The sequence below is a fragment of the Nilaparvata lugens genome, unplaced genomic scaffold (genome assembly GCF_014356525.2).
Source record: "Nilaparvata lugens isolate BPH unplaced genomic scaffold, ASM1435652v1 scaffold6301, whole genome shotgun sequence".
In the NCBI taxonomy this organism is placed as follows: domain Eukaryota; kingdom Metazoa; phylum Arthropoda; class Insecta; order Hemiptera; family Delphacidae; genus Nilaparvata; species Nilaparvata lugens.
The window spans coordinates 1-17777 of NW_024092060.1; the positions used below are offsets into that span (position 1 = coordinate 1).

The 17777-nt window shown below is 35.0% G+C and overlaps 1 protein-coding gene across 1 annotated transcript; it reads left to right on the forward strand.

The window, feature by feature from the left end:
* Window positions 1–4584: 4584 nt before the first annotated feature.
* LOC120356259 lies at window positions 4585–17373 on the forward strand (the record flags this gene model as incomplete). The annotated part of the gene is made up of 5 exons (XM_039445169.1): window positions 4585–4651; window positions 6557–6821; window positions 9401–9556; window positions 12573–12693; window positions 17225–17373. Coding segments are annotated over exons 1-5 (732 nt in total), but the record flags the coding sequence as incomplete, so codon positions are not given.
* Window positions 17374–17777: the final 404 nt, after the last annotated feature.

Sequence of the window (17777 nt, forward strand, 5' to 3'; positions counted from 1 at the left end):
GAATATGAGAAGTGGTCAATTATGGGTAAAATGATGGCTGAAATCCATCAATGTTTGTCTGTATAATTTCGTTATTGATAACAACTTTAATTAATTTTTTACTTTCCTTGCCCTATTACCATAGGTAAGGAAAGTATTGCTTTCCGAAAAAAATTAAGGTACCCCAATTTCTAAATTTCTATACGTTTCAAGGTCCCCTGTGTCCAAAAAAGTGGTTTTTGGGTATTGGTCTGTGTGTGTGTGTGTGTGTGTGGTGTGTGTGTGTGTGTGTGTGTATGAGTGTATGTGCGTCTGTGTACATGATATCTCATCTCCCAATTAACGGAATGACTTGAAATTTGGAACTTAAGGTCCTTTCACTATAAGGATCCGACACGAACAATTTCGATCTAATGCAATTCAAGATGGCGGCTAAAATGGCGAAAATTTTGTCAAAAACAGGGTTTTTCGTGATTTTAAATAGTCATCGATAAGCTCTATCAACTGCCACAAGTCCCATATCTGTAAAAATTTCAGGAGCTCCACCCCATCAATGCAAAGTTTGATTTTAGATTCCCAATTAAATTATCAGCCTTTAGATACAATTTAAACAAAAAAAATCAAGTGGAGTAGATTGAGAATGGAAATCTCTACAATCAATGTTCAGTAACATTTTCACTTAACATTGAAAATAAGCTTTAAATTCGAGAAAATGTGATTATTCAATTGCAAATTATTGTTGATTCTATTAAATTAGTCACTATGAAGAGATAGCAGACCTCATGTGTGTCTCCAGCATTATTGCCCTGTCACCAGCTGGCTCAAATCTTTGAATAGTATACTTGAGATGCACGGGAACACTAGCGTCAGGTGATCAATCTTCATAACGGCAAGGAAAGTTGTGTGAGTGCGCCACACCAGATTTTTTAAACTTGATAATCCAATTGAAAATTAATTATCGATAATTTATTCAAATTAAAAATTATATTAATCCAATTAATTTGAAAATTTGAATAATTTTGAGTGAATCCTAATTTCTAAATAATTTTTCAACCAATCAATTTATGAATTAAAAAAATATTATTTGGAATAATGAATAATATTCAAAATGTATAATTTAATGATTTCTCATATTTATTTATTTGAAAATCAGAAAAAATGTAGATGGAACAAATTCTCATTCAAAATACACGCCAACTATGTCAACAGCTGATAGGGATGGCTGCAAGATAATACGCAAAGTATTAAGAGTATGCAAAGTAGTACTTTGCGCACTAGAGCGGAAAAGTGATTCTTTGCGTTCTGTGATCAGTGAAGGAATGGTGGTCACTTTTCAAGGTAACTGTAGGAAAAAACAATTCTTCACTCACACCGACTAGCCCAAAATTAGTTGAAAAGGTAAGCTTGAGAAGGCCTAGAATGGATAAATAAACATTTTGTTAATATCTTTGGTTGTAAACGCTGCAGCTTTAGTTTCCTAAAGTAGTAGGCTACCGTAAAACAAGTTGAAAATGAGTTCCTACTGCGATAGCCTTTTATATACTTAGAGCTATCAGCTGCTACTGTAGTAAATTGAAAGCGATATTATGTTATTTACTAGTAGTTCTGTGAACAGTAGACCTCGCGCAGTATTCTCATCCACAAGTACCGTACCTGATGTCACTTGTTTTAAATGTTAACAAACTCAGTTCACGTTTGAATTTGTATTCCATATGATATAATTCATCCAGTTCCTTGATAATCTTTCTATCTGATGAAAATTAATTTTTTACAATCAAAAATATTATAATTCCTTCAGCATTATCTAGTTCATTTGTTCATTTTTAATCACCTATTAAATTAGTTTTTCGAATGTGACAATATTGATACTACTGGGCACGCATAATAATACCATGACTGCAAAACAAAATATTGAAACCAAAGACCTTAAAGCTGCGATTAGACAAAATTTATTGACAAAAAGTTGATAACTCAATCCTTATAGATTTATGATGAATAATTCTATAGTCTGATTTTTACTTTCCTTGCCCTACTACCATAGGAAGGAAAGTATTGCTTTCCGAAAAAAATAAGGTAAGGTACCCCAATTTCTACATTTCTATACGTTTCAAGGTCCCCTGAGTCCGAAAAAGTGGTTTTTGGTATTGGTCTGTATGTGTGTGTGTGTGTGTGTGTGTGTGTGTGTGTGTGTGTGTGTGTGTGTGTGTGTGTATGAGTGTATGTGCGTCTGTGTACCCGATATCTCATCTCCCAATTATCGGAATGACTTGAAATTTGGAACTTAAGGTCCTTACAGTATAAGGATCTGACACGAACAATTCGATCAAATGCAATTCAAGATGGCGGCTAAAATGGCAAAAACGTCAAAAACAGGGTTTTCCGCGATTTTCTCGAAAACGGCTCCAACGATTTTGATTAAATCATACCTGGAATAGTCATTGATAATCTCTATCAATAATTGCCACAAGTCCCATATCTGTAAAAATTTCAGGAGCTCCGCCCCATCTATGCAAAGTTGGATTTCAGATTCCCATTATCAGGCTTCAGATACAATTTAAACAAAAAAAATTCAAGTGTAAAAGATTGAGCATAAAAATCTCTACAATTAATGTTGAGTAACATTTTCACCTAAATTGAAATTAAGCTCGAAATTTGAGAAAATGTGATTATCCAATTGCAAACTGTTGGCAACTGTTGATTCTATTATAAATCATTCACTATGAAGAGATATCAGACTACTTCGTATGTCTCCAGCGTTATTGTCCTGTCACCAGCTGGCTTAAATCTTTGTTTATAAGAGTAGACTTGTGATGAGCGAACACTAGCGTCAGGTGAGCAATGCTAATAACGGCAAGGAAAGTTGTGTGAGTGCGCCACACCAGATTTTTACTCTAATATTGGCGTATGAAGGAGGCTCCTTTTTCCTTTTATATTATCCTTGAAATGCAAAATTTCCAAAAACTTGTATATACGTCGACGCGCAATTTAAATAGGAACATACCTGTCAAATTTCATGAAAATCTATGACCGCGTTTCGCCGTAAATGCGCAACATATAAACATTAAGAGAAATGCTAAACCGTCGACTTGAATCTTAGACCTCACTTCTTTCGGTCAATAAGAATGATAGCAGATTGAAAAATATTACTGATTAAAAAGTTGGAATGTGAACAAAATATCAGTATTGCTAAATGTCAATCTTTTCAAGCATGCTAAATTCAATTTTTTGCACACAGTTGAAGCAGAGTTTTCAGTTTCAATCTATCCAATCATATAGGATTTTATGAATATATTAAAAATTTGCACAATTCAGCTACACGGATATTTTTATGCAGGATATGACTTCTTTATCCAAAGCTTACAGTGTTTTTTATTTTTAAACTAGATTTGATAACACTGTAGATGTTGCACTCTTGTGATTTAAAACTCCCGCTGCGTCACATTGAGATACCCGTAACACCAACGTAACAGCGCTGATTCAAGAATAATTTCACTACATCGATCTTTATAATATTCAAACCCTTGATAATTGTGAATCATAATATAAATTGTTTCATCTAATAAATATTCACTTCAACGTATTATTAATATTGAAAACTCCTGGGAATATTTTTTCTCGCTACCTCGAGGCCTCAGGCAGTTGGTATTGTAGACAGTTGTAAAACAGAGTTGTATGTTGTATATGTATCTTGTATCGTTGAATGAATTGTTGCTCTTTGCACTGGAACATTTTTGATATTTTGAATTTAGTTTTATATCTTTATTTTAAAATGTACAGCTTATTTTATTCTATTTTTAGGATTGAATCGTATTTCATAAAGGTCAGTGCAATATTTAAACAATTTCAATACTTACATAATATAATTTTTTCCAACTGATTCATTGCAGTTTTAAATACTGTACATAAACAAATTTACAGTACAAAAATCTTATAAAATAAATAGTTAATAATAATTTGATGTTAAATATCATATTTCAACATTGATTGTAATTTTGTAGTTTTATTTTTCTTTTTAGATTTAACATGCTATTGAAATCGTTACCTTTGGTGTAAGTTGTAGGTTAGTTTCAACCGGTCCACGTTTTAATCAGTTATAAATCTAAAATATCCATTGGTAACTTTACTTAAACAAATAGCTGATTATAAAACATTTTACTATAAAATCACTAACTTTTCTTGAATTTATTTTTATAATTATAATTATTTGAAGCAATTTAAAGTTTAGGTATCTCTTAGGCAGGTTAGCTTCTGCCGCCATGACACTTAAGTGTTCAAGGGTTTGCTAATAAAATTGCTCTTTCAGTAATGTTAAATCACGAATATATCATTGTCGCCAAAATATTGTTACAAATCAATTTTCAAGTAAATTATTTGTTCAGGGTAGGCCTATTGTTTCTGTTATGTAAGAAATATTGATTCAAAATGGCTTCGCCGGACAACGAGATTATGGAAATTGATTCCGATGAAGATTCTACGCCATTGCCGGCAAAAAAATCGAAAAATGATCATGAAAACAAAAATATTGACGATAAGAAAGCAATAGAAATAATAAACTTACTCATGGATGAAGATAGTGAAGATGATGTGAAATCGTTGAACGAAGGAAGGAAGTTGGAAACGTTAATGGAGAAATGGATGTTTCTCCATCCAAATCAGAATCGAAAATTGAGAAGGTTAGTATTTTATACTTTTCTAGCCCTATTACCATAGTTAAGTATAGTAGGCCTATTGCTTTCCGAAAAAATTAAGGTATCCCAATTCTAAATTTTCTGTACGTTTTAAGGTCCCCTGAGTCCAAAAAAGTGGTTTTTGGGTATTGGTTTGTATGTGTGTCTGTGTACACGATATCTCATCTCCCAATTACGGAATGACTTGAAATTAGGAACTTAAGGTCCTTCCAATATAAAAATCCGACACGAACAATTTCGATCAAATGCAATCCAAGATGGCGGATAAAATGGCGAAAATGTTGTCAAAAACAGGGGTTTTCGCGATTTTCTCAAAAACGGCTCCAACGACTTTGATCAAATTTATACCTAAAATAGTCATTGATGAGCTCTATCAACTGCCTTTAGTCCTATATCTGTAGAAATTTCAGGAGCTCCCCCCCATCTATGCAAAGTTTGATTTTAGATTCTCAATTATCAGGCTTCAGATACAATTTGAACAAAAAATTTCAAGTGTAAATGATTGAGCATGAGAATCTTTACAATTAATGTTCAGTAACATTTTCACCTAAAATTGAAAATAAGCTTGAAATCCCAGAGAATGTGATTATTAAATTGCAAACTGTTGGTTCTATTACCGGTAAATCATTCACTACGAAGAGATAGCAGACCTCGTGTGTCTCCAGCGTTATTGACCTATCACCAGCTGTCTCATATCTTTGAATAGTAGACTTGAGATGCGCAAGTACACTAGCGTCAGGTGATCAATTTTACATAAGAGAAGTCCAGAACAAATTTCTTCATGCAAAATTTCCTTGTGCTAGATACAGAGTGGCACAAAAACCTCGTATTTTCGGCTCATTTTCCAGTTTTCAGCTATTTCTGCCAAATATCTTAATCGGACAGGAAAACTTGCTCTCGCCTTTTTTTAGATTATAAAATTTTGATTTTGAGCTCGGTATTGAGAAAATGTCATCATTCAATTGCAAACTGTTGGCAACTGTTGATTCTATTAAATCATTCACTATGGAGAGATAGCAGACCTCGTGTGTCTATAGCGTTATTGTCCTGTCACCAACAGGTTCAGATTTTTGAATAGTAGACTGAGATGCCCGTGAACACTAGCGTCTGGTGATCAATTTTCATAACGGCAAGGAAAGTTGTGTGAGTGCGCCACACCAGATTTTCATAACGGCAAGAAAGTTGTGTGAGTGCGCCACACCAGATTTTCATTTTTGGTATATTTCAACTAATATGGAGATTCAAACTTTTATTTATTCCATGTTTCGATACCGTACATCAATATCAACCTTTAGAAAACACAATGATAAACCATTTAAAATTGCTCTTGAAGAGTTGAAAATAGTAGTGTTGCATTTAAATAAAAGGCATTTCATAATTTTTTATTGTGTTTGAATAATCAGCCCTAAGAAGTGTAAATCAACATTTAGATATACAGAGTGAGTCATATATGTATGGGAACCCTTCAATAACTTGGAGACTGTTGTAGATAATATTTAATACTGTAACTCAGGATACGTTATTGGTCAAATACTCTACCTTTTGACTTACAACTGAATTTCAACCCCTCATAAGGGTTTGTAACTCGAATATTTCAAATATAGACACCCATTGTGTGGTACATCATTTTAAAGGCCTCTTCAAAACGAGAAAGATGACATCAATAAAAATGTTCTATGATACTTTTATCTAAAATGGCGGGTGATTGAATTTTATCAATGATTTTTCTTTAAAACCTAGAACTTCAAAGAAAGTTTTGGGCATAAGCCTGTTGTGACTTTCCTCATGTTAAGTATTTGTACACTATGTGATAAATAAATGAATCATCATTGTTACTGTGTAATTGGATGCAAGATAGAATCATAATAGTGATAATTGTAATTTTTTTCAGGAGACTCCGCTGCGCAACCGCTAATCTCAGACAGGAAAGATGATGTGGAAAAAGAAAAAGAAGAGGTAAAGGAAACTAAAGAAGTATACACGCCGAAAAAAGATGGAAAGACAATGCAAAGAGAGGGAGTGACAATCAGGAACGTGGAAGAGATTACGCAAGAGAAAACGAAGGAGAAAGAAATGGATGATAAGGAAGTAATAACATTAGAGGAGGATGAAGAGAAAAAAGGAGTAGAGGAAGATTTGAACTCTGAAATTCAGGTAACCTAAATTTTCTCAATTTTATAACTAATTAAATTTTGGGTGAATTGATAAATTGGAATTCATCTGTTTTTGCACATAGAGAGCGGTCGGGCATTCCGAATTTTAGGGCTGGTTTCCGAGCGCAGGATTCAGTCAAGTTCTAGACTTTAAACAGCTGGAGTCAGAAAGTTGGCTTTCCGAAACGGACCGTAGTCGCAGTTTTTATGATTGACCTAATCTTTATTTTCTCATTTCTATAATTGGATACGTTTTCCCTTGCCAACATCTCTTAACTAATTCAAAATAGCTGAAACTTTACACTCACTTTTATGTTCAATTTTGTAGTTTTGCGAAAATTAATTTCAACTTTGAATACGACTACGCCCTGTTTCGAAAAGCTAGTTTAAAGTAGGTCATGTTTATATAATGCATGTAATAACTTCATCACAAGCAGGTAATGTTTACTATTTCTCAATTGTACTTCTTTAGATTATCATGACAAAAAATAGTGTTCGTTACTTGGACGTGAATGTCTTTTGCAGTGCTCGAATTAAATTCTAGTCGAGGCGTTTAGAAACATCATTCTCGCCTGCAAAAGACCCCTTCCCGTCCATGTGACGTAAAATACTATTGCAAATAACTATGTGACTTTTGAGTGACTTTTCCAATCTACAGTACTGAAATATTTAAATTATTTCTTTACTACATGTAGTGAGTTGAAATCACTTGAAAATTGCATTAGTAGCCGAAACATGTCGTGACGAAATAAGGATACTCAGATTCATATCTTTTTGTCATAGTCACTCAATCTCAGCTGTTTTCCATGCATGAAATCAAGCCGGAAAACAGATGTTTGCAGAACAAATAAACATATGATCTCATTACACCATACTCGACTGTAATGAAACCATATGTTTTCTTTACAGTCGAGTTGTTTCTTGGCTCCGAAATAGGAACAGCAAAGCTGCTACAAAAAACACCTCCAGCACTCCAGATGGAAGTTTTGTCAACTTCCAAAAAATCCTGATTCGGAATTTGTAAACTAGGTTATGTTTATAGAATGCATGTAGTAGGTAATGTTTTCTATTTATTAATTATTCTTCTTTAGATTATTATGACAAAAAATAGTGTACGTTACTTGGACGTGAATGTCTTTTGCAGTGCTCGAATGAAATTCTAGTCTCGGCTAACGCCTCGACTATAGTGAGGTCCACGTTATAATGGCAGTGAAGAAAGATAGGAGAAAACGTTGCCAATTCTCACCATTTTGCCACTGACTGTACACAGCTGTTACTCGATTCATCCCATTAAATTTAATCTAATAATAATTATCATTTCCTTGATAAAATAATCAATTTTGATGTCAAATTAATCAAGAAAAAATATTTTTCATAATTTTATTCAAAAATTTGCTTCCATAACTGAGATCGGATTTCTATTTTTATACAAACCTTAAATGGCGGCTAATTTAAAAAGCTGTGATACAAGGATCTGAATTTCAAAACAACAGAAATTGAGTTATTTGGTGGGTATTCTATTCCAATTTCTTTTGAAAATAATGGAAAAATATAAATCCTATTTTAATAAGTAATTTCAATGGAAATAATTCTGAAATAACCGTTCAGTATTATTATACCTGTACGAGTAGGTCTAACCTAAACCTACAGGTTAGGCTAAACCTAACTGAAGCATGGATGAAGTCTGGATGTTAGTTATTAACTTTTAAAACTTCATTTGAGGTATTTTAATTTGTGTTTTTCATACGGTAATGTTTAAAAATTATTTCATCGTTTCAAAAATACATTTTAAATCAATTATACGACTTGTGTACCCAAGTATTTTGATAGAATGAAGAAAAAAATGGCGGCTGAGAATTTTTTGTTCAGTTTTGTACAGTCACTGTCAAAAGTAAATATAAAATATTCTGGCAAATAGACAACATTGCAAAGCGAGAGAGAGATAGTGCTATCTGTTTTGTTGTATGATAGAAAAGGACAGCAACAGTATTGTTAATCGTACACTGCCATTATAATGTGGACCTCACTATGGAAACATCATTCTTTCCTGCAAAAGGCCCCTTCCCGTCCTTGTGACTTGAGATACTAGTACCATAGAGAAACAATAGCGTGAGTAGATATCCCATGGTATAGGGCGTTTATGTCGCAATTTTACTGTTATCTCAAGCCGATTACTGTTGATTATTGTCAATTTTTACTGTTTTGTGGGGTGTTAGTGTATGAACGGCACAATTTGAGAGACCACAAGCGTCACACAGCTGCATAGGAAAGAACTACGTGAATTATCGGCTTGAGATAACAGTAAAAGTTGCGACATAAACGCCCTATACCATGGGATATCTACTTATGCTATCGTTTCTCTATGCTAGTACGTTACTTGGACGTGAATGTCTTTTGCAGTGCTCGGATGAAATTCCAGTCTCGGCTAATGCTTCGACTAGAAATAGGCCATCATTATTCTCGCCTGCAAAAGGGCCCTTCCCGTTCTTGTGACGTAAGATACTATTAGTGACATGCATTTCCAATTTTTCTGCAAGCTTGTATATATATACCTGATGTTCTTCTGTTTTTATTCCTTAGGCAAACCGGAGGAAATGTTTAAACACCGGATGTAAATCTGGTGTCGACATCCAAGTATGCCATGAATCTCACATCTTCACATTCTACAGTTTGAAGCCCCGTCCCAAGCAGCTTGTATGCAAAGCATGCCGAGATACTGCCGATAACCATTTTCAGGTTAGTTTTTGACTCTATTTTTATTTTTCAATAATCTAGGGCCGGTTTCCGAGCTCGGAATTTAGCCAAGTTTTAGACTTCGAACAGAAAATTAAAAGTCAGAAAATTGGCTTTTTGAAACGGAACATGCTTGCTGAAAACAAATAGTTATTTGTACATCTAGAGTGAAAAGTACGACTTTTTCTCCCTGAGGGAAAAGTTTGAAGCCCGAGGCGAAGCCGAGGGCAACAATTTTCCTGAGGGAGAAAAAGTATTTTCACTCGTGATGTACACAACATTTTTCCTCCATCTACATTTTTTTATAGAAACTGCAAATAAATCATTTTAATAATTTACGTATTGGTGACAATGTTTCCTAACAACATAACCTAAATCTAAAACCTAAAAACTGGCCGTCTGATTGGCACTGCCGATTGCGCTATCTAGCAAAAGTTGTAACAATTATATCAGCTGGCTGTCTACCAAAAATGGCTGACTCCAGATCACGCGGTTCAGATTTGAATTGCAGATCAAAAATATTTGTTGGCTGGTATTTAGAATAGAATAAGATATTTTAAAATTGTATAAATTTTTATCGTCTACTATATTAAGAATATAATATCATACAAACATATATTTCATGAGTTAATCAAATTCTGGTTGTGGTATTGAATTCAGTTGACTCAATGACAACAGACACCTCTTCATGCTTTCTCATCTGAGCTTAGACCTTCTAACCTATTATAATGTAAGTTTTTAAAATAGAGATGCTTCCCATGTTATTTAAATGGAGTCACTTTTACTCCCTAGGGAGTTTTTCTGTTTTTTACTACCGAGAGCGAAAAGTGACACTTTAGTATTATGTTTCAGGATTAAAGTAAGTACTTTAGCCAGTAGGTGGAGGAAAAATAAATTTATCAATAATTAAGAAAAAACAGGCTATTATGTTATTAGTGTTGATAAGGGCCGGTTTTCGAGCTCGGGATTTAGCCAAGTCCTAGACTTTGAACAGCTGGAGTCAGAAAATTGGCTTTCCGAAACGGGGCGTAGTCGCAGTCATGTCATAGTCACGTATGAAATAAATTCGAAAAACTAGAAAATTGAACACAAAATAAAATAAAGAGAAAATAGTGTAAAGTTTCAGCTATTTTGAATTATTTAGGAATGTCTAATTTCGTCAAGGAAAAACGTTTCCAATTATAGAAATGAGAAAATAAAAACCACGACTACTGTTATAAAAGCTGCGACTACGCCCCGTTTCGGAAAGCTAATTTTCTGACTCCAGCTGTTTAAAGTCTAGAACTTAGCTAAATCCCGAGCTCGAAAACTGGCCCTAAATCAGTTTTGAATCCAGTTCACTTAGGTTGGTCTTACAATCTCAGGTTTTCTAGTTGATCAGCTGTGCTAGAACTGAATGTGTTTGTGAGGCTTAAAATTCACCAAAGGCCGGTTGCCGAGCGCGGGATTTAGCTAAGTTCTAGCTGACTTTGAACAGCTGGAGTCAGAAAATTGACTCCCGAAACGGGGCGTAGTCGTAGTTTTTATTATAATCTTTATTTTCTCATTTCTATAATTGGAAACGTTTTTCCTTGACGAAATTAGACATTCCTAAATAATTCAAAATAGCTGGAACTTTACACTATTTTATTCATTTTTGTGTTTTTCTTGTTTTTGGAAATTCAATTTTAACGTGGACTGCGTCTACGCCCCGTTTCGGTAAGCCAATTATCTGACTCCAGCTGTTTAAAGTCTAGAACTTAGCTGAATCCCGAGCTCCGAAACCAAGCCTAAAAAGTTTAGGACAATTTATTTTCTCTTGAAACTACTCATTTTTGAAAACTGTAACTCAGTACTCATTTGAGATAGACAGTTCCGAATGGTTTAATGTTATTCAAAATTTCTTGATAAGAAAATGAAAGAGCTAATTTTTCTGTCCGATGACTGGATTTGTCGGAAATATCTGGAAAATGGAAAATAACCGAAAATACGAGGTTTTTCAGCCACCATTTAGGTATCTAGCAGAAGGAAATTATGCATGAAAAGAATTGGTTCTAGACTTCTCTTATGTATACAAACAATTTAATTGAAAAATCATAACTACCAATATACAGATGGAAATGACTGAGATATTGCATTTATTAACATGCTAATGAATTAATAATGATTATTAAACGAAAATCCAAATTAAATGCTGTAAATCACTGCAAAAATTGCATTTAGCTGTTTACCCTGCTGTTTGCATGAAAAATATAGTTCACTTGAAAATGGCATAAATGACCGAAACATGTTGTGATAAAATATTTTTAAAAAGGGTACTGAGATTTTTATTTTCTTTATATTTATATTACAAGTAGTCCTATACAGGAAAGAGATAAAATATAGTTCTTATATTGTATCCAAATTAAAAAATCAGAACTACATTTAATCTTGAGCACACTTCTTTTTCATGTCTATATTGACTGGACTATACGAGTATTTATTCATCTATTTATTTATAGACAATAGATATAATTCAGTTGTAAACAACAGGTATTCACCCAAAGCTGTGCAAAATTTCAAGTTTATCAGTTGAGTAGTTGAGACGTAGAGTCTAACATTAAATACTCAATAATTTATAATTTATTCTATTCAAATACGAATCGGCACAGATGAGAAGATGTAGTCATAATTTTATGGTTGTTTAAATCTTTATTAGGTACTATAGAACGCCTCAACACTGATTTCATAGAGGTATAAGTTATTTTCTTCTTCTTCTTCTTCTTCTTCTTCTTCCTCTTCTACTCCTCAACACTACCATCTTCCTCTCCTCCTTCACCACCTCCTCCTTCTCATCCTACTACACATCTTCCTCAACATCCTCCACTTCTTGCTTATCCGTCTCCTCCTCCTCCTCAACCAACCTCACTTACTCCTCTTCATCGTTCCCCACCACCCACTCCCATTTTTCCATCTTTCTCTCTTCCTAAAAAAATTTTCAGGTAATTTTATGATTCAAGTGTGTTCATTTCGCAATTCTTCTGTATTTGTTTTTTTTCAGGAACTAACAAGTTTGTTAAAACAGAATAAACCAATTTTTTCGGCCAAATTTCCACCTAGAAGTGACATTGTTCTCCTTGATGACTCCGATGACGAACAGGAAGCCGATTCTGGAGGAGAAGGTAAAACTAGTAGTTCTGTGAACAGTAGACCTCATGCAGTATTCTCATCCACGAGTACCTGATTGAAACTGTAGACCTTATGGAAATACAGCAATAGACTGGCTTCTCCACACATCTGTGTAATCACTTGTCAGCTGATTTATGATGAATAATTCTATAGTCTGATTTTTACTCTAAGGCTAGTTTCACACTCTTTCGGTTCGTTTCGTTTTCGGCAAATTCCGTTAAGTGTGAAACGGTAATTCGGTACCGAATAGAAACCGCATACAACCGAACGCCCACTTGACTCTAATAAATTCCATCAGGTTTCAATTCGTTGCTAGCGAGAGGCTCCTTTCACACACTTTCGGTTCGGCTCGGTTCGTTTCGTTTTCGGCAAATTCCGATAAGTGTGAAACGATGATTCGGTTTGAATTCGGTACCGAATAGCAACCGCATAGCACCGAACGCCCCCTCGACACGAATAGGTTTCATTATAAGTTATTCGAATTCGTTGCTAGGGAAACAGGAAAAAACAAAGCCTTTCACACACGCTTGCTTTTTTGTTTTTATTTTAACCTGATATATCGTGATTATCTGTTTCAAAATTTTCCAAGTCAAAATCATATGGTCAATTCATTTCTGTTAGTTCACAGAAACATTTTTTTTCAATGAATAGTTTGCTATAAAAATATGAAAGATATAAATTAAAACTTGATGAGAATTTTTTTTTCCACGAATATTACATGATTTCATCAATGGAGAGAAGAGATAAAGTTTTTTATACCATGTGTCAAAACAAGGAACAAATTTTCAATTAAAAAAATAATCTCTCTGAACTTCCAAAATTAACATAATCAAAAAGAAACTATTTATAAATAATTCACATTTTTAATCAACTTTAAAATTTTGTTGTTCAAGAAATAACATCTTACATTTTGACACCAACTGTTAAGCTGCGTACACATATCCGCGCTTCCAACCCGCACCGAGCACGCTCCGCCCTCGTACCGCCCTCGTTCCTCCATCGAACCACAGTCGCTCCACCCACGCACCATCATGAACGTTACGGAAGATGTTAAGGTGCGTACAGACTTTCGCTCTGCTCCGCAACCGAACGTCACTCCAGCAGAGCGATTGATGATCGACCGGGGAACGCGAGAAGATCTAACATCTTCCGTAACGTTCATGATGGTGCATGGGCGGAGCGACTGGTTCGATGGTGGTACGAGGGCGGTACGAGGGAGGAGCGTGCTCGGTGCGGGTTGGAAGCGCGAATATGTGTACGCAGCTTTAGATCTTCTCGCGTTCCCCGGTCGATCCACTCTTGCTCCCCGGTCGATCATCAATCGCTCTGCTGGAGTGACGTTCGGTTGCGGAGCAGAGCGAAAGTCTGTACGCACCTTTATATTTAAATATACCTGCATGAACTGTGAAAATCCAAACACAGCTGTGTTGAGAAGAAAATACCTAATTAGAACCGTTCGAATTTAAACCTGACATGTATGAAAGCCTCATTCGTTTTCGGTAACGAGCCGAACCGAACCGAATGAAACCGAAAGCATGTGAAGCTAGCCCAATATTGGCGTATGAAGGAGCTCCTTTTTCCTTTATATTATCCTTGAAATGCAAAATTTCCAAAAACCTTGTATATACGTCGACGCGCAATTAAAAAAGGAACATACCTGTCAAATTTCATGGAAATCTATTACCGCGTTTCGCCGTAAATGCGCAACATATAAACATTCAAACATTAAGAGAAATGCCAAACCGTCGACTTGAATCTTAGACCTCACTTCGCTCGGTCAATTAATAGAATGTGCACGTTAAACTGTCGGTCCCGGCTGAAACATTTCAGTGGTAAGGCCCATTGACGGCTGCAATGATATATGTTCGGGTGAGGTGGGACCTTCCCGCAAGGGACTCCCTACCTTCAGAAGACATACGAATTTTTTCAAGTAGAATGAAATGTTCTTGATATACTCTCGCATGAATGTATTATTCTCAACTCTAATTCTCATTGAAATCCTCTAGTGAGGTCCACGTTATAATGGCAGTGGAGAAAGATAGGAGAACAACGTCGGTCGCCGATCCTCTGTCTTGTCAATGCCTTCTATAGACGGTAGCTGATACATGTTTATTGATGTAATATTAACTGTTCATTCTCGTTCAAGATAATCAATTTTATTGATCAAGGACCACGTTATATGGCAGTGAAGGAAGATAGAAGAACAGCGTTGCCGATCCTCTGTCTTGTCAATGCCTTTTATAGACGGTAGCTGATACAGGTTTATTGATGTAATATTAACTGTCTTTCTCGTGTAAAATAATCAATCTTATTGATCAAGGACCACGTTATAATGGCAGTGGAGTAAGATAGGAGAACAACGTCGGTCGCCGATCCTCTGTCTTGTCAATGCCTTCTATAGACGGTAGCTGATACATGTTTATTGATGTGATAATATTAACTGTTCATTCTCGTTCAAGATAATCATTTTATTGATCAAGGACCACGTTAATGGCAGTGGAGAAAGATTGCCAGAACAACGTGGCCGATCCTTTGTCTTGTCAATGCCTTTTATAGACGGTAGCTGATACATGTTTATTGAAGTAATATTAACTGTTCTTTCTCGTGTAAAATAATCAATCTTATTGATCAAGGACCACGTTATAATGGCAGTGGAGAAAGATTGCAGAACAACATTGCCGATCCTCTGTCTAGACAATGCCTTCTATAGACGGTACCTCATACAGGTTTATTGATGTGATATTAACTGTTCTTCTCGTTTGAAATAATCAATTATATTTTATTTAGCAAGAAATTATATTTTTCAATAATTTTATAATGAATTTTTATGATCAAGATGGTATATTTTGTTAATGAATTATTAATTCTACATTGTTAAAAGACGATCTGGCAAAAGAGCAAAGCGAGAAAGAGATAGCGATATCCGCTTTGTGGAATGATAGACAAGGATAGCAATACCATTGCTAATCAAACGCTGCCATTATAACGTGGACGTCACCACAGAGATCAGAAAATCATTCAGACGATTTTGTAAAATAACTCCCTCAATGGAGTTTACCTCCATGAGGTTACGTAGAATATAGTATATTACGCTACAACACAGAAAGTTAGTGTTTACGGTATGAGGATAGTTTCCCGGGCGAGGCTGCCGAGCGTACCGGGAAAAGTGCGTACCGAGAATATGTTATCCGAATACCGTAAACACCTTTCTGAGAGAGTCGCGTAAGATATTTTTCGCCACACTATAGCTGACGCCAAAAAGTTAGGTGGTTTCGTGGGTCCTCTTGTGCGTTCCAACAGCTTGATGTTGTCAGGTAGATTGTCATCTAGTTGGCTTAGGTGATGATTTTTAAATCAAAAGAGACAATAAAAGATGCATTGCATCAGCTGTGAGTAGGTTCACCTGGCCCAACGAAGCCGCCTAACTTTCTGGCATCAGCTATATAAGAATAATAAATTGAATAAGAATGTTTTAGGAGGGGGGGGGGAAACTTTGATGTCTCATATCTCAAGACCAGACGTCGTAGGGTACTCAAAGTGGGAGAAATTTCCGATCTCACCCTCCTGAACACAATGCCCATATGACACAGATGTCCAAACACATTTTCAAAAAAGCGGCCGGAAAGAAACCTGTTTCGACGTCAGACGAGAGTCGTCTGCAAACAATGTCTTTCAGATCTACGTAGGGACTGGAAAACAGCTGCTTTCTGTGCAGTGAGGCGAAAATTATTAATGTCACTATTATATGAAATAGTTAATTATAACGTAGCCCTATTATGGGTAAACTATTGAATGCTATTGATTGATTTTGTTGTCTTCACTCATTTTAAGGATTTTTTATTATTGATTTTATTATGTATTTCGACCTAATTATGATTTCTTATGTTATTGTAATTTTTTAAAATATTTTGTGGCGTAGCCTTATGTACTACTGTATCAGGCTAAATAAATTGTTGATTGATTGAACCTATATTTGACATGTCGTACACCGTTTGAGCAGTATTCATTAAATGCGGTTTAATATCGATATCAATAATATAAGACAAATATCAATAATAATAATATAATAATAATAATAATAATATATAGTGAGGTCCACGTTATAATGGCAGCGTTTGATAGCAATGGTATTGCTAATCCTGTCTATCATTCAACAAAGAGGATACCGCTATCTCTTTCTCGCTTTGCTCTGTTGCCAGATCGTCTTTTTACAATGTGGAATTAAATAATTCATTTACAAATATATCATCTTATTATGACAATTGTTTGTGGAATTATTGAAAAATATAATTTCTAGCTTAATAAAATATAATTGATTTTTAAATGAGAATGAACAGTAATAATGACATTAATAAACCTGTATCAGCTACCTACCATCTATAGAAGGCATTGACAAGACAGAGGATCGGCAACGTTGTTCTGCTATCTTTTTTCACTATCATTCTAACGTGGACTCACTAGTTCATTTTTGGGCGCATAAGTCTGTACGAACCTCACATGATTTTTTCAATTTTACTTTTTCAGAGATTGAATTGGATGAGGAGGTCTCAAACATTATCAACAATAACGACTTATTGGATAATTTTTTGAAAGAAGTGATGGGAAAATTCGATATTGTTGAACAGGAAAAACAGAATGTCGATTTTTTGAAGCAGGAAGGAGCGAAATGGCAGGTGAGTGAAAAATTGTAATGAAAAACATATTAAAAACTCTCCTGTCAGATTAACAGTTCTACATTTGTCTGTGGACTGTGTGCCGGTTGCACAACAGCCGGTTAAATTTTAACCGTGATTAATTCCACGAGAACCAATCAGAGAAGCCGTCTTTTCAAAAACGCCTTCTCTGATTGGTTCTCGTGAAATTAATCATGGTTAAAATTTACCGGCTGTTGTGCAACCGAACCTGTGTAGAGCCAAACGTTCCAATTCTCCTCATGTATTATTTAATCGGGGACCGAGCTTCGCTCTGGAGTACAAAGCATAAAAAATTATTACGAAAGAAGAAATTATAATAACATTCATACACATAAAAATGACAGTAAATTGAGAAACAAGACAGTGAATTACAGTAAATTGAG